Source organism: Agelaius phoeniceus, chromosome 8 (genome assembly GCF_051311805.1).
Source record: "Agelaius phoeniceus isolate bAgePho1 chromosome 8, bAgePho1.hap1, whole genome shotgun sequence".
NCBI classification, from domain to species: domain Eukaryota; kingdom Metazoa; phylum Chordata; class Aves; order Passeriformes; family Icteridae; genus Agelaius; species Agelaius phoeniceus.
In genome coordinates this window covers 33,024,579-33,043,032 of record NC_135272.1, presented here as the reverse complement: position 1 = coordinate 33,043,032, position 18,454 = coordinate 33,024,579, and the positions used below count along the sequence as shown (strand labels likewise).

At 41.9% G+C, this 18,454-nt stretch overlaps 1 protein-coding gene across 1 annotated transcript in view; it reads left to right on the top strand.

The window, feature by feature from the left end:
- Positions 1-18,454, top strand: part of GLIS1 (GLIS family zinc finger 1) — a 180,161-nt gene that overhangs the window by 66,134 nt on the left and 95,573 nt on the right. Inside the window, 1 exon segment of the mRNA XM_054638514.2 lies at positions 16,008-16,206. Within this exon segment, the coding sequence (XP_054494489.2) occupies positions 16,008-16,206 (199 nt within the window).

Below are 18,454 nucleotides of genomic sequence, written 5' to 3'. Positions count from 1 at the left end.
ATCATGGATCATCTGGTCCAACCATTTTTGGCAAGAGCATGCTCAAAGAATCATAGGATTGTTTAGGTTGGAAAAGACTTCTTAAGATCCAACTTCTAACCCAGCCCTGCTGAGTCCACCATTAACCCATGTCCCTAAGCACCACATCTACACAGCTTTTAAATTCCTCCAGGTGTGGTGACTCCAAAGCTTTCCTGGGCATCCTGTTCAATGCTTGACAACCCTTTTGGTGAAGGAATTTTTCCTGATATCCAATACAGACAAGATGGCCTAGCACCAGCTGAATCTTAAAAGTGACCAATGTTGGGGAATCCATTTTGGGGGACCTCTCTCTCTTTAGGGAGTGCATTGGTGTCCAAACAGAATGTGTGGCAGCAGATTGAGAGTATAACTTACAATTAAAAAAAAAAAAACCAGCAAAAACCAGGAGGTGAAAGTTATTTCTCAGTGCATCAGTTTCTTGGGCCTTTGTTTATTATGTATTCTTCAGTAACTAATTCCTCCAGAACAGTTTCTATCAAGATCTGCTTGGCTGCAGAAGGAGCGTGTTGAGTGAGCATGGAGTGGAGTGCACAACACACAAGATCTAATTTAGCAATGGCATGAGAGCAAGTAAAACTCTGTATTCATGCATTGCCCCAGGGATTTCACTGGGGCTCTGCCTGGGCACCCAGTTCTGCCTCCATGGGATAAATGGCAAATAGGAGTCATGTGTCTGAAAGCAGCTCAGAGCTGTCAGATGCTTGTTTTAGCCAGACTTTACTATTTCTATAAACACTGTAAGCACTCTATTGCAGAACTTGGAAAACATTTTGCTTTGCCTTCTTTGTTTTGGTATGATTTTATTTGCATGCATCATTTTACATGTGAAGAGATTGACCCAATATAACCAACCAGATTGCACAAAAGCACAAAAGGTAGAAAAAGGTTTTACAAGCAAAATTTGTTTCCTTGTGTCCTTTCTTTCCTGGAACATAAGTTCACAAAAAAACCCCTATTTGAAACAGTCAATTATTTGCTCATAATGAATGTTAAAAAATATAATCCAGATATCTGCTGGTTTGTGAATATGGGTTTGCGCTTTCTTGAAAGTGGATCAGGCTGAAATGTTTATTTTAGACAATGATTCTGAATACTGAGATGTACAAATATTAGCCTTTCATCTCTCTTCAGAACAGGCAAATACTGGGAGATGAACTTGCTCATACTTCCACTGCCACTTGGGAAAAGTATTTTAGACAATGAGGTACAAATTTGCTTTTTGCTGTCAGCCTGTTTTTCTGTATATCTTCAGGATAATAAATACAGAGAAAAGATACATTCATTACTGACTTCCAAGAGACTGGCCATCTGATTTATGGCTTCAAAGTGTCTCCATTTTATCTGTCAAAACTGATTTTAAACTTCATTTGTCTTCTAGTTTTGGCAGCACATTTTACCTTGAATTCAACTGTTTGACATGCATTGTACCAGAGTCACATTTTAAAAACATTTACAGTATGTTGCAGAAAAAAAAGTTCAAGTTGGTACATCTGCTTTCAATATTATGCATCTCTCAAAGTGAAAACAATTTGAGAGCTGGCAATGAGAATGTTCTTGTTGTAGCTGTAAGCAGAGCATTTAGGTAACTTAGAAGAATAGAGTAATAATTACAGAAAATGAATTGTCACAGAGTAACATTCTCCTGTGATTATCACCAATTACAGTTAGCAGCTCCAGAGGCCTTGGTGATTAGATGCAGAACATGGTTTCCCTATACTGAAAGATGGGCCATTTCTCAAAAGATTTTGTTAAAAATTACCCTCAAGAGCTTGAATTCCTGCAGATGGGACATTAACAGCTGCCTCGGGCCTGGCACAGAGAGTGCAGAACGATTCAGCATCTCTGGGGCTGATAGAGCTTCCTGCTCTCCCTTTGCCCCAGCAGAGCCTCAGCTTCGGGCTTGTGTCCATCCTCTGTCTCAGGCACTGAGCTCTGCTCCTTTCCTGGCTCTGACCTGAGCTGGAATGGTGGGAAGGGAGTGCATTGCAGAGGGAAGGGTGCTCCAGCACGATGGAGCTCGGGATCAGCTGAGACCTTCAGCAGTGGTGCAGCTCTGAGAGAGGGCAAGAGAGAAATCTTGGCCAAGTGCACACAGCTCCAGGGTGCCCTGTAGTGCCTGGGCTTTTAATTACAGCTGCATAGGCTCGTTTTTATCACAACTCCCTTCATCAGCCTTTCCCCACCTTGCATGGTTTCACCTTACTGTCACTGTGTATTTGTTCTTTCCTGCACTAGCCTGGATGATTATCAGTAAGGGAATACTGCATGAGTAAAGCTCACATGAGAGGATGTATTAGAAAAACAGGGTAAGGGAAGCTGGGTGGATCTTCTGACAGTGCAGGTAGATGAGAAAGGCCTTAGGAGCAGTGCAGAAAGGCCTGGAAGTGGAGTGGGGGTCACGAGTTCCAAGACAGAGGTGGAGCTTATGTTATGAAGACCTCCTGGCAGGGACTGTTCAAAGTAAGAGTGAAGGAAAGGCAAACTGAAGGTGCAGCTGGTGGGAGCTGCCTGTGATGATTTACCAGCTATTAAGCAATGCCAGAGACTGAATTTTTTAAGTGCTGGTAGGCAGGCAGTTGTCAGTAGAAGCAGCATAATTATGTTATGTTTGGATTTGTAATTGAGATTACAAACCAGATTGAATGTGGAGGTGAAGAGACACAGAGAAAGAACTAAAGCTCTTTGAAATTAAGAGAGAAATAAACAGGATCCATCCTCTGGACAGTTCACTGGAGTAACTTCTCCCTGTGACAGGGTTTGTCATGATTCCACTGCTTAGAGCAGAATACCCTGATGTTGATGTGTGCAACCACCACCAGTTCAGAGGAGCCTGCTGAGGCTGACACTTCTGGTCTGCACTTGCCTCAGACCAGTGTTTGGGGGATTATTGCCTGTGTTCTCATCAATGTAAGGAAGGATTTAAGCAGTTTCGTTTGTTTCTGCATGTGCCTGATGCTGAGCCTGGGGTTTTTATTCTTTCAATTATACTCTGTAGCTTGGAATGCTTATAACAGAGCCAGGCACAGGCAATGCACGGGGATGAGAGCGCTGGAATAGAAAAATAAACAGTGGAAACCCACAGCTGAACTACCAGATGCTGGGGTTTGTCGAGACTTTTTTATAAGAACACAAGGACTCTGACTGGGGTCATTATCCCCACCACCCACTTGTCAATGTAAGTCCCTCTTTCTCTTCTTTTTTTCCTTTTTTTTTTTCCTAACCCCCCTCCCCCACCATCCACTCCTCCCTTTAAAATGTCCCAGTCCAACTGTGACTGAAATAACTGATTAATTACTACTTCCCTGCAAGAAAGGGATGGGCCCAATGCCCATCCAGGCAGGATTGTGCAGACCACCAGGTCACCTCTGGAGACATTGCTGTGGCACTGGGCTTGCCTTAGGCTGCAGAGAAGCAGATCACTGCACAGTAGGATGTTTAGGCAGAACTTACTTTCCTTCTTTACTGACAGCACTGAGGGGAAGTGTGAGAGGTTCCCTGTTGCAGGGGCAGACCATGGGCTCTGTGTGTGTGTGTGTGGTGATCTCTCCCTGCCTCTTCTTGAGGTCCCTTTGCTACTTTCTGTCCTTCCAACCATTAACTGCTGGTCCTCACTGCCAGGCCTGAGCCCACCCTTGTCTCCTGCACTTGGAGAGGTTGGATGTGCTGTGTTTGGCCCATGATGCAGACAAAAGATGGAGACACCTTTGGCTACAGTTATGCCAAAGTCATTGCTGAGTGGCACTGCCTCACCATTCCCTTGTGCTCTGCTGCCTGCAGCTGTCAGTCTCTTAGGCTGAGAACTTCCTGAGCCAGGAGCCACATTTTTGGTCATTCCTGTGCAGAGTAAACTGCAATGGCATTATAATCTTTTGTGCTTTGACAATATTAATGAATAAATATCAGGATATGGAGTAGAAAGTTCTCACTGAATGTACAAAGAATTGTCCCCTCTCTGGTGCTGAGGGGCAGGAGGGCACATGCCCTGACACCTCTGCCATGGCATTTCTGTGTGCTTTGGACAAGCCCTGCCTGTGCCTCAGAAGCAAAAGCTGGGCATGGGTCCTTGCATGTGACTGCACTTCAGGCAGGTGAGAGTAGAGAGGCCATGGAATATCCTGAGCAGGTCACAGTAATTCCAGTGCTCTGGCCTCTGCTGGATGGATGTTCTGCAACAGAGAGTGGAGAAATAGCAATGGCTTTAAAGGGAAAGCAAACCTGAAGCAGGTGCTACATGTGCCTGTAGTGCATAGCAGTCATCAAGGGTCTGAGTCCAGAAGGAAGGTCAAGAGAGATCCCCACCAAAGCCAGTAATTGTTTTCTTTTTTAGCTTGTTTATTTTCTATGCAGTTAGTAAAACGTGACTCTTCATTATGGGTGGTGTAACCAGTCATTAGCTGTATACACATGGCTGGGGTTCAGTTTCACAGAAACAGGATACTTTGCTTTTCTGCACTGACTGAGAAGAGGGAAATGCATTGATGTACAGGGCATGTAGGTTTGAGCTTTGGGAAGCCACTCTTGCTTGTGTGAGACTGGTTTCTGCAGCACATGAGCTGGTTCAGTAGAGCTTTGTGCTTTCTAAGCATCTCCCCTGTGAAAGTGCCTGTGGCTGGCAGTGCAGTGCCTGCCCTGGGCTGGCCTGTGAACCACCCTGGGAGCAGTTGTGCCAGCCTGGCCCAGGCTGACACAGGCACTGGAGACAGGCTTGGGTCCCCCTGCAGCACCAGGCCTGGGGAGTAGTCCCACCAGCTTGGAGATCCCTGCAGCATGCTGTGAGGAGCCCCAGCTTGGCTGCTGCTCATGTCTTCTTTCCTTGCTTTGCTTACTGGAAAGCTACTGCTGATGATTTGCAGGGCAAATAATGCATGAGACTTGCTTTTGTTGTATCACAAGGAGTGATTTTGGAGCTGTGTCTTCTGCTCTTCTCATGCTTTCCCTCTTGCTGACTTGCTGACAACGAGAAGGAAAAAATTCTTGGTTTTCTCTTTTTGGGAACTTCCAGAGGTTGCATTCCTCCTGCCTAATCTCAGCTAATTTCTTAGTCAGCGTGCTCAGGATCACATGGATTTCTGCCAGGTAAGTAGGGATTTTTGTGAGCTGTAGTCTGTTCAGTCAGCAATCATTTTAGCTGTAAAAGGCCATGGCTTAGCATGGGGCTCAGATGACACACACATTCAGCTTCCAGCTCCTTTATTTTTTAAATGGCTTTAGTTACTCCCTCTCTGCTTTTTTTTTTTTGCAACCTAGCCATAGGGTTTAGATCTATTCTGTAAAACTAGTGCTAAACCAAACAAGGCAAACTTAAGAAAGGCTTAATTAAAATAACAGAAACCTCACACTCACTGAATCTATTGCTGGAGCTCTTTTTGCCTGTAAACAAAAAATTCAAATAGCTGTTTCCCCCCCCACCCCCCAGTTTCATAAGTGGTTACTGAGCTTCTGCAGTTGCTACATTCCTTAAAAAGTTGTTATTTCTTTTTTGGTCACACACTAGGGGACTCCATTGTTTTCAGTGGTGCCTATTGAGTTAGGCCCATCGACAGCAGAACTCATTCTGGGTCATTAACTTCGGAGGCACAGTAGTATAATTTGGTGACTTTATTCTGTTTCTTAGCAGACACTTGCATTAGAGTCACGCACACACAAAACCCGAATAACCATCCTTCTCCCTCCCTGAAAACGCTGAGAGTCTTAAAGGACCTCTTAAAGATCTTCTAAAAGACCCGTTAAAGACCATTACAATTAGTAAAGTTGTGTTTAGGCACATATTAAGCAGAAGTAGCAAAACAATGCTGCTGTCTTATGTTATTGATTCTAGTGCTGTGCTGTTCTAGTGTTGACAATTTAACAAGGTTCCTTGGAAAAACTGGCTGTGTTAAGGAGAAGTTTCACACAAACTATTCATGATCTGGAGAATATACTGTAGTGTGAGAAAATGAAGAAAGCAGGCAGTTAATCACTGAAGGTAGGAACCGAGGCTGAAGTTATCTACAGAGGGAGAGAGTAGCAGCTATGTCAAGTGTTTTCAGCTAGCACACAAAGTCATAATGTGAGACCCAGTGTCTGAACTGAAGTCAAACAAGCTGAAGCTATTTAAAATTCATGCTGAGAGCCATGGAACGAACTGCTACTGAAGCAATTCTCCATCATTTAAAGATTCCACTATGAGATTTGATGTCTTGTTAAAAGATGCACTCAAGATCCAACAGTGTGTGGTTAAACTAGATGGAGATATCCCAGAGGAAATACAATGCACCAGGCACAGTGGCAGTGTTTCTGGGCTCAGCCTGTAAACTGTGTGGTCTTTGGAAGTTTCACTCTATTCCAGTGCTATGCTTGATATTCACAAACTCTGTCACTTCACCCTCGAGGTCTGTTTCCCACTTAGAAATAGTTCTTATAAACATTTGGTCCTGACATTTAGAGAACCTCACACACCTTTTGGCCACACTTTGTGTGCAGTGAACATTTTCATCTCCATTGCTCTTAATTGGCCTTTTTTTCCCAGCACCAAAGTCACATAAAAATGCAGGTGATCAAGGTTAGCAGTGTGCTAAGGTGGTGGTAAAGAGGAAAGGAAAGGAATGGAGTGTTTGCCCAGACTTGTAACAAGCTGAACTTCCTCCGTGACCCTCAAATCTAGTCTGACTAGAAGTTTGTTCTGTCCATGGCTCTCCTCTCACTCTGGTTAGTCAATGATATTTACTGAGTTCCTGGCTGCACTCCTTGTATCTCTAATTGAGCACTGCTATTAAAATGCAGATGTCAGAATTCTGTGTGCATCTTTGGATACGCAGTTCTGGAAGACTTCCTAACTCTGATCTTGCTTTTACTAGTTTTGTAGTGCTGTTCATTTCACTGCCTGTGGCAGAGGCTCCTGACTGACAACCAGACAGGAACAGAACTGGGCTCAGAAACAATATGATTAATGAATTACTCTCAGTTCCATGGGATGGGTTGGATCAGCATGCTAGAATGACTTCATGCCTTTCACATATTCTTGATGGCAGGGATGGTCAGCAGAAAAAGCGCTGTAGATCTGAAGAGTCAGCCCTAATTAGAGTTTTGAGACTTCTCTAACGCCAGAGTCTGGACGTTGTGCAAATATGTGCATGTTCCTGAGAGTTTTTTTTTAGTGTTTTATGCTGCAAAGTTGTGTTTTGGTATGAGGGGACCTTGATGGAAGCAACCTTTATCTCTGCATGTGTGTGCATTTGCTAAGCTCCATTCTGGGCTTTCAAGGCATTTTTCAGAGGGCAGTTTGATGCACCAGTAAAAACCAACAGTGAAACTGGATCATGCCAAAGGTTCATTAATCTCATTATTCTCTGTTTTACCCAAGAAAAAAGATAGATTAATCCAGATAAGATTTAACTGCTGGATCTGCCTGCCATTGTGCTGCTGGCTCTCAGGGAAAGAAGTCTCTTATCTGCTACCAGCTGCAAAGAACAGGATCTGATAGTGAAAAGTGTGGAGAAAAAAGGTGTATAAAGTACAGAAAAAGGTCTGCTGGAGACAGTTCAGAAGAGAGACAGAGGGAAGAGATCAGAGCTCTGGAAAACGTGATTTATGAGAAAAAACTTGAATAATGAGAGCTGTGTAACACTGGCGAGAGAAGACTGAGTGGAGACAGCCTGCAAAAACATAAAAGGTTGCTATGGAGGGCAAGAGAACAGACTCCTCTCCGTGTCCAGTTTGGACAGGACAAGATGTAACAGACTAAGTTGTGCTAAGGGGCTTTTAAGTTAGACATAAAGAAAAGAATTCCTAAGTCAAGTGAAATGACTGAATAGTTTGCTGGAAATGCTGGGGAATTGCTGGAGCCTGTGAAATAGATTGGTCAAACACCCCCTTAAGTTTGTGAGGCTGGATTATGCTGTAGGGATACAGGACAGAGTAAATCATGTTCTGAAGTCTCTTTCAGCCATGTTTTTCATGATTGCATAATGTGTTTGTCAGGGCAAAGGGGTTCTCGTGGCTACAGTGATTGTTCTGTATCTGTTTCTTTACTGGCATATCCAGCTTCATGTAATCCCTGAGATACCTCGTTCACAGGGCTTGTGTGGAAAGTGCAGACCCCGTTTATGGAAGGCAGCATTGCTAAATAAAAACAGAGAGTACTCCACATACCTCCTAATCCATAATCCACTGCCCACTGTCATCACTGGAAGATTCACAGAGGCCTTCTAGCAGGAGCTAAACTTCTCGTTGTTGTTTACTCAGTGTTCATATAAGACAGCACCCTTCAGTGAGAATGTTTTCCTTTTTTATAGCATTCTGTTTACTCTTTAATTTTTTCTTCATCCTCATATCTCTGCTTTTCTTCTCTGTGCCTTCACCTTTTCACAGCAGCTTCCACAATAGCCTTGTTCTTACCCTGTTCCACAGACTGCTAAAAAACCCCACAGCAGAGCAGGTGCTGGTGGGGGTGCCTTGGTTACCCCCAGAATCTGACATTTGGAAGAGATAGATACAATTAGGATGTTCAGCCCTCCCAGCTGTTGTCTGAAGCTGCCCCATTTTGGATAGATACCTGAACTATCTTTGGATAGACACCTTAGTTACATTTAAGTCACAGAGTAGAGGTTTTTTTCTGTTTTACATGGCATATAGATATTTATTGCACCAAGAACTCATATGTTTGACACTGTCCTTCAGCAGACTGTGCTTACTGGTGATACATTAAGTTGTGTGTTTAACAGGCACTGCATATGTCTGCAGCCCTAAAACTGCAGTCAGAGGAGAGTCTGCAAGAGGCCCATTCATTGGCACTGAGTGCAGAAGGGTAAATTCAATTTGAGTAGAATTAGTCCCAAGCATAGTTCTGGTAAAATAGAAAACGACATTGCAAATCACTTGATGTTAAATATATTTCAAATCAAGCCATGAAATAATGCCAAAATCCTGGCAGAAAGAAATGTCAAACAATGAAAACAGCAAATGAAAAGTAGCAGGGGTAGGCTGTTTCTCTTTTCAGCATATGTTGTGGAAACTGTTTGTTTGTCTTGAATTTTTTTTCTGGCAGTATTAATTGTAAGCTGCAAAGAGGCCATTACTGTATTAGGTATCAAGTGTTAAGTGATCAAGGAGATGGTGGAGGTGGAACGTTTGCCTCTTATGTAGTAGCAGTTTGAGTTTTCATTGTAAAATAATATTCTGTGTAAGAGTACAAAGATGTTGCTAGGGGATGTGGGTTACTTGTTGAGTGTGAAAGTTCTGCAGTGAGTCTGGATGGAGGCTGTGTGTGAGAATGTCTCCTTTTTTGTAAGAGCAAGTGTTTTAGGAGAATGCGTAATCTGCAGCAACCAAATGCATTTTGGCTGTAGCTTTTCATCCCTGATACCTAAAGAACCAGAAAACAATGTGTGGAAGCTCTTGCAACAAGTGAGCTTGAAGCAAAGACAGCAATGGAAAGGAGAGACTCTTGAAGCATCTCACAGGAAAAGAGCTTAATTCTCACTTCTGGGAGGACCAGCAAATGGGAGCCAGCCCATAGCTGGCAGTGATGAGCAGGTTTACTGACTCCCCTCCATTGTATTCCCTGTACGTGTTGGAGCATTCCTGTCACATAGCAACATGGCAAGTTCTTTGTAGACTACAGTGCATTTTGATTCCTATTGTGACTGATTTTCTGTCTCTTTTGCCTGTGAGTAGATTGGTTTCCAAATGTACGTATCAGAATTACACCCACAAGACTAAATGTGCATCCACATCCCACCAGACCTTTTCCTCCACCCAGCTTGCATCGAAAAGAACAAAATGCTTTCTAGTTACCAGTTTCCACCATTTCTCAAAGTTTATTTTTCTGTGTAACCCCAGGTGATCTACAGTGATTCTGTCTTTGTAGCTCTTAGTGACACTTTGGGCTCCTAAAAAATTGAGCCCAACATCTTGATGGAAATATTTTTTGTTGTGTTGGTTTTTTTTTCCTTTCTAATGTATTCAGTGTACTGCTGAGCCAGGCAGACATGAAATTCCTTCTTGGAGTATGTTTATATAAGACATATGCAAGGTGCCATATGGCAAAACCCCAGCTTTCATTCCCTGCACATCCTTGTGTTTCAAATGTTTGGGAGAGCCTGTACCCCTGTGGAGTCTTTACATGGTCTGCTGGCTAGGACTTCCATGGAAAAGAGAGACTAAATGGGCTAAGTAAAATATAGGGGAATGGAGATCTGGGAGTTTAAAAGTTCAGGGCTTAGTAAGTAAATGGGAAAGCAATAATGCACATGCAGTTCATAGCAGGCATGCTCTGGCTTTTAGGGAATTAAATGACTTAGAGGACAGAAGAAAAGGAATAGATTTTCTCATTCTCTGCATGCATGGAAAGATCCTGATTCCCAATGGAATCAAGTAATCAATTATGAAAGCATTTTTACAAGGGGAGCAACTCAAGTACCTTATCTCAGAATGTGTGAACTTCTGTCTTGAAAGAGTTGCTGGATTTCTTTCAGCCTACAGGCTCTGTCTAATGACAGGGTGCTGTGAAAACCCTGGTGTGTCCTTTTAGTGCAGCAAAAAAGACAAACCAAGCGGGCCAAGGTAAAGTGAGAGTATACATAACCCTAAACAGTGTATGGTTGTCTTAAAGCTTACACCAAAAGCACAATGGCATTTATTTGGGGGTTGTGGATATCCTACCTATCAGAAATACTGAGAATTAAACCTATTGCAAACATGGTCTTCTTAAAAAATAAAATAGCACATCAAATTTCATTACATTGAGCTTATATTCTCCTAATGCCCATTAGGAGGGTTTGGGGATTTCCTTTTAATTAAAATGATGTTTGTTGAGCCTAATTTTTTCCTAAAACATTTATTTTTTAATGTTGTTTCCCCCCGTTACTAAAATCCAAGTAGTGAGGAAAGATATCTGACCACAAAAAAGGCCAGATGTGCTGAGAACAATATTTTTCAAATTGCCTGGCAACAGGAAAAGGGTGATTCCAAGCTGAAGAGACTCTGTAACAATGAGTGTAATGACAGGACCTGTGTTTCATCCAGTTATGAAAGGTTTTGTCCTAATTGTTACAAAAGAGGCCAATGGTCATTTTCAGTCTGCTCTTACCTCTGTTTGGGTGTATAATTTAAAGGTCTGAGATCCAAATAGAAGCCAAGAATGTTGAGTTTCAAACCTGCTTGTAGGGAAAGACTTCTTTGGATAGTAGACAGTGTATTTCTCTATTTTTTTGAGAATCTATTCACTATTGGCTAAAACAGTTCTGTCCCTACACATGTAGAGTCTAACTGAGAATATCAGCTAAGGCTGTGAAGTCACTGGAACTAAAGCTCATGGCATGTGTTTTCCTGAATCTTGGCTGTACTTGGTAAGTTGAAAAAGTGTTGTGCAGGTCTCAGATAGAAATCTAAACTTTGTAATATTGCAGCTGGTTTAGCAATGAAAGATGTAGTAGATTATTATGTGTTCTTTGCTGCCTTTAAAATACCATGATAAAGTAGAATATGGGAGCCAAATCTATTCACATGCTTGAAAGTGAAAAGGTTACAGATCTGTAAACGACTGAACTGTTTTCAAATTGTGTTAAGCTGGACTGAGATAAAATTAACCATGCTGCTTTATTCAGTAGTGCCGACCATACACATTCACTCTCCTGAAATGCTCTGTGCAGTCTGCAAAAATAAATTCCCCAGAACAGAAATATAATGCAATCCAAATAACTAGTTTTAAAAATAAATTGAACATGAAATAACAAATATGGATGTGGCCAACACTTAGGGTCCAGAATTTACTAGAAAGACACACATGGCTTGTATTTGTCTTCCATGAGTTTTCAAGATTGATACTCGACAAATTATTTCTCTATCTGGGTTGTTTTAGTTTACAAGGGTTTCCTTAGCCCTTCTGTCTTCACTCATACATCAATGTGAAAGCAAAGAAATAAGTATTTCTGTTGTAGGCTTTTATTGCATGGTTCATAAAAACTTGGAGGAAAGAGACCTTTATTTTTTATTCTAATCCTATTCAGTGCTATTGGTTTTAATCCTAATCTTTTATAGATTGTTGTCATCTATATCTATTTGGAAATAGGCAGAGGATCTGCTACCCCTGTTTTGAAACACCAATGTAGGACAATTTTGGTCTTCACTTGACTCTAACTGTATTGTATGGTCTGCTCGGTGATAAAGAATGTTTTGGCTCTCACTGTGTTTTTATTAAGGTAGTGTACAAGCATTATAAATAAATGAAGCCATGTCTCCATCAGCTGTATGAAACAGACTTTAAAATGTGAACAGGTTGTAACTGATACAGAGATCCAGAGTGAGCCTGGGGTGTGGTGTGAGCTGCTTTGTTCCTCTTTGACATAGGAACTCTTGAGTGCAGCACATTTAGTGCTGCTACTGTTAACCATTTCAGTCCTCAGGGAAGGCAAACAACAACAAGAGACTCAGAGTGCAAAGCTTTCCCCTGTGACAGGAGTGAAGAGCCCAAATGTCCAGAGGCTTGTTGTGTATGAGATGGTGCAAATGACTGTGAAGAAACTGGCCAAGAAAAAATCTAAGCATTCCTGCTTTTTGGATCTGGAAGTCCTTGTTTAGGATGTCTTGTTCTAAGATCTAACTGAAAATACTTGGATAAATACTGAAAGACCTGAAAATACTTGGGTAAAGTCTGCTAAGGGTGTAATGGCATCTGTGGCTAATCACTCCAGCTACTTCTAAAATGTTTTTCCTTCTCTTGTGTCCATAATAGAAAAATTTAGACCCCAAACTCATATCCCTGCTCATAGTGGTTCACTGAAACAAAGGAGAAGCCATGTTTTTTCCACAAGGCATAGAAAATCTGTCTCCACAGTCACACAGTTGGGCCTGCCTTGTAAGGGGTGTAAGAACAACTCTAGTATCTACTTCCCATCCTTTGCTTTCTTTTCCTTTGCTACTTTTCTGCCCCTAAGGCTTGGGGTCATAGGATTAAGACAATTCCTCCCATTCACCATAGAGAATGGCATGACAAGCATAAAAAACTTCAGCAAAGTGTTGATTTTGTTGTTATTGTTGAAAATGTCAAAAATGGCCTATTTCATGAATCACTTTGAAGATTCTGTGTTTTGAAGCACTCAGTTTGTTCATTAGAGCTTTCAGTGAGCAGCACAGTGCTGTGCATCTCTCTGCATGGCCTTAAATTACTGACTGTGTAGGGGCTGTGGCAGCCACGCCAGACATTCAGGGCTGTGGATTATTCAGGACTCATCACATGGAAGGATCTGCTGGGTGTGGGTATGGCACCTTCTCTCCCATGGCTTTGCTGTGTTGGCAGCTTTTGAGTTAATAATTTCCTCTCAGTGGAGGGATGTGGTGGCCTCTTCCATCGTGGATGATTTTCACTTGTTTGAGCAAATCTGGTACTGTTTGGTCTTTCACTCGTCTCACGTGACTCATCCAGCTGCCAGTAACGGCGTTCCATTTCTCAGTGTTGTCGTGGTACATTTTGGACATCACATCCAAACAAAACCAAGAATGGCAGCTTTTTTTTTTTTTTTTTTTTAACAAGAAGTAATTAAAGAGAATAAGCAGTAAGAAAAAAAAAAAGGCAAATGACCTAGTTTGGTCTTTGCCGCAAAACCCACAACTCTCTGGGGATATCTAGTATGTTAGGCAAATATTTCAAATCTGTCTCTATTTCGAATGTGAGTCATTTCAATTAGACATCTTTCGGTTATTTGTTCATTGGTCTTAATTAGGTAAACTCCAAAGCACTGCAGCATGCGTTTATTGTTGAATAATTACCCTTTTGGTAAGTTTTCTTGCTCTTATCTTCTTACCCTTAATAGCTAATTTTGTCAGTAAGGGTGAAGCCTTCCTGAATGGTAAACAAGGTGTTCCCTAGGGAAGAAGAAGAGTTATTGCCCTTTAGTAGGGGTGTTTTAAATGTTGATCTCATTGTTGGACAGCCAGGTTTGGCTTTGTGTAAGGAAATGTTCTGTTTTGTTCTTGGAGAATTTACCCCTAGCAAGAAATGTAGGGCTGACCCTACAGGTCCTGACCAGTGTGAGCTGTCCTTCCCAAGGTGTGTAGCCTCATCACAGTCCATGGGACTAATTGTCACATGACTTAATCTGGCATAAATCAAGAAAAAATTCCCCCAAAGTCAGTTACCCAAAATGAAAGAAGCAAGATATCCAAAATTGAACTAACTTGATTACTCATATGGAAGGAATTGCCTGATTGCAGCCTTTGCACACTACTGTATCAACTCCTTCCGTTCCCTTGTGAACACTTTAATGTGAAGATATAAATCAAAACTGCAGGACACAAAAAGACAAAAGTTACCTTGATGGATTCCACTTCCATGAGATCCTTCTGGAAACCATTCTGCTTTTATTAGATTTACTCTCTGTAAATTAGGATTAGTTTTTTATATGGATTTATGGAATGGCTATGGTGTAGTGCAAGCAGGGTGAACCCTCTGGTCGAAGGCAAGGGAGTGTGTGCTCTTTTCATCTGTTACTGGTAAGTTACAGAATGTAGGTTAAAGGCCCCTCGATACCAGTGAAAGAAGAGATCTGGTTCCAGACATGGAAAGTGCTTAAATCTTATGTGTGCCAGCCAGTGATATTAATATTGTATAGAACAGCCAGTTGTCAAAGGGCCAGATTCTGTTCTCAGTTAAAGTGGTGTAAAGTGGATTTTTTCCCTTTTTTTCAGAGGTAATGAATTCGCTTTCACATGTGCTTGGACACTTGAACACTTGGGTTGTCTGTGTTTGGAGATAATCTCACAGTTCTTTTTTTAGTTGCTTTGGGGGAAAAAGCCCATGAGCTGCTGGTGTTGTTCCTTGTCCATCGTTGTTCCTGCTCACATGTGGCCAGCACATTTCAGAGGCTTTGGTGCAAGTGCAACTGCACTCAGGGCACTGTTGTGCAAGAAATTTTTAGCTCTTACTAATTAATCTGTAAGGTACTTTGTGAAGGCAAATGGATTGGCTGAAACACAGAATTTCATGGATTTAGCATAAGTGTTCTGTTCCTTTGCAGGGAGCAAATGTGTTCTTTGATTTGACAGCTACAAGAGAAGATAATTATTTTTGACAGCACAGGGATAGTGTTCATGTTATTCTAGGAAATCTCTGTCTTCACACAAACAGGTATCAGTGTGTGCTACACTTGGTATTGCTGAGCTTTGGTGGAAGCTTCAAGTTTCTGTGTTTTGATAATATGATAAAATTGCTAAAGTACATATTTAGAAAGCCCTAATGAATTTCAGACTTGTGTCATTTGGGGAATGAAAGAGAGTGTTTTATTACAAGTTCAGTATAAATCTTAAACACTTAAAAAAGGATCTGCAGTATTTTGGAGGGAAGATACATCTTGACTGTATTCCAGGTAATTCTGCTGTTGGAAAGAGAGGAACTGTGAATTGGGTATTGTAATATGATTGATTTACCATCTTCTCTTGGTGGTATGGCCTTTAAAAACCTATTCACAGTGTTCAACAGTGTATTTAGATACCCTTAAAATGTGATTCATCTACCCCAGTTAACAGTCAGAAGTCCTGCTAAGGTATGTATTGACCCTGAAGTGAGTTAAATTATGATGTGATAAAGCCAGAATAGGAATGGAATAAAGCCTGATGGAGCTGTAGACTCCAGAGGACATAGTGATAATTTATGTCATGGTTACAAGTAGGGCAGAGCTGATAGTCAGAAAGACCCACTATAAGCTGAAAGGCATCCAAAGTGATCTTAAACACCTCAGTCCAAACCCACCGAATAAACTGACTGTGCGGGCCAGAAGATGCTTCATTTCTGTACAGTGAGAAATAAATAACCCCAGATCCAAATTCCTTGGCAATTAATTTTTGTTTCCTTGTGAAACCTTTCATTTCCACTGCCTTCTTGTAAATATGAGAATTTTGCAGGCCAATCCAAAATGAGTTTACAAAGTTGTCAGTGGAGAGAGTTCTTAGTCAAAACTTTGTCTTTTTTTTTTTGCTTATTTTTTTGACAGTGAACGGTGGCTACAGTCACTGCAATTTGATCTCTGAGAAGAAGAACATGATGGACATGGAGATGACGAGCAGCTCGGTGCCTGTGTGCAGGCAGGGTCTGTTCCTGCACGCGGGGAGCTCCCTGGTGCGAGAGCACGCGCTGTCCCGGGAGAGGCTGCTGCACGTGGGCCAGCTCAACTTGGCGCACTCGGATCTCAGGTACCACTCCAGGCTTCACCACCTCGAGCCCTTGGCTCCACCCCAACGCCACAGTGTCACCAAATTACTGCCTGGGAGGCAGGGATGATACTTACACCCAACCCAGTGTCCCCCACACGGTGATTTGGCATGCCACCATCAAACTTACAGGAAGCCAGTGCCACTTCTATTTCTACAGCATTTCCCTTAATGAAGTATTTGCAGAGTTCCCATACAGCCACATCCTTGGTTTTTGCTTTTAAGGCCATAATGTGAAAATTTGGTCTCTGGTTTTGATATATACACTGTAGTTGGATATGCTATGAACAGAATCTCTATTTAAACATTTGCTATAAATTAATTATATGAAAACACAGAACTCCATTATTTTTTGTTGTTGTTACAAATTTAACATTACCAGATTTTAAACAAGTACCCTAAACAGACATCCATTGTGAATAGAAACCTGCTACAAATTAAAATCTATCCATCTATTTTAATTATGCTGCTTTTTGGCAGTGTATATAATAGGAATAATCTTGACCTTTTTGAAGAGCTGTAGAAAAGAGAAGCCTCAATAAAGCTACAGCCTTTATCTTAGGTACTTGGAATACTTGGCACTCTGTGGATGGACCTATCAGGCTCTGAAATTTCCATAGTCACAGCAAGGGGAAATATGGCCTACAGCTTGGTCTTGAAAATCCCACTGTTCCTGATTTTATTATACATATTCATGCCTTGTTTCCCCTTTTCAATTTACTGGTGGGTTAAGAACATCTGTGTTTTCAGGAGAAAGAGGCACGGTAATGTGGCGAGCAAGTGGAAAGGCTTATTTTCATGTTTGTTTGCTTGTTTGTTTGAAAAGGATAAATAATATCCATGCCACAACAAAATAATCCACTATTGCCACACAGATTTGTAGATTCCTCTGCAGCTGGATGTAAATCTGCTCCCTCCTGGTTTCTTTATGGCCCAGTCTGGGACTGGCAGTTACCAACTTTTTTTTTTTTTTTTCATTCTGTCAGTGAGGACAATTTATGAAACAAAGATAATTAGGGCAGGAGCAAACAAAAGGAGGAAGAGAATACTCTGCTTAGATCTTTTTGAACCTTTTTGTAAATTTTATAATGAGGAAATGACAGATACCTTCTTACCTGGCATCACAGTACCCATCCTCAGAAATATGAACCCCTTCCAGCCTCCATTTGGAGGAGAATTCCCAGAACAACATAAAGGATTGTTGACTGCATAACATGAGAAAGTAGCAGGTGATAGGCCTGATTCCCTCCCTCTGCTTTGTGACATGTCTAAAGCCTTGAGACTCTGCTGCCTCTCAGTTTGGAAATGTTTGGAGAATATCCTGAAGGACGCTACAGGTTGTTTGGTATCCCACTGGTCATGCTCTGCTTGTATGTCCACCGGGCTAACATTTGTGTGCATGGGATGTGCAAGATGGAGCCAGTGCCCAGCTCAGCTCTGTGGTCCTCACAGACACAGTGTCTCCTTGTATCACAGTGCTTTTCATGAGACACGTGGCACAGAGCCAAAGCCTTGGCATTTGAGAGAAGATGGAGAGCATTTCAGACCTGTTCTTTTTGTGTTGTGTGTGATGCTGAAGGTTCTTGATAAGCAAGCAAGAGGAAACAAGGTCCTTCCCTGAAGAACTGAAAACAGGAGAATGAGTGACTCAGAAGTGACTGAGCTGGGAGTGATGCCCAGGAGAGCAGTGAAGTCAGTGGGAGCCAGCGGTGCTCTGTGCCTCCCCAGATCTCAGCTTTCATCAGAAAATGGATGAGAGAAATAGGGCTGCAGTTGTCAGATATTGGAGCACATGGACATGAGGGTGAACTCTCTTTGCTTGTTCTGGCCAGCTCTAATGATCAGCACAGAAATAAAGGGAGACATAAATTCAAGCAATATCTCTGGGGAGAACTTTGAACCACTTTGCATTTCTAGGTTATGGAACATCCAAGGAAAAGCCAAACAAACCAGGGAGCACTTCCCCTAGCAATCAAAAATCTTATTTTAGGGTTTGGGGTTTTGATTGTCTTTTTCCTTTTTTCGCTTCAATACACTGAAAGTTGTTATCTCCTTCAGCTTCTCCCTGAAATTGTTTTCCCTTGGAAACTGTATTCTAGGGATTACTGCCTTAGTCCAAGAATCATGATCCCTCTTCTTCCTGGCCCCTTTCCCCCACTCAGTTAATAACTTTTAAGCTGTGCAGCATAATTGCTGCTACATTCTATCTGTGAACGCAATGTGTGTGGCA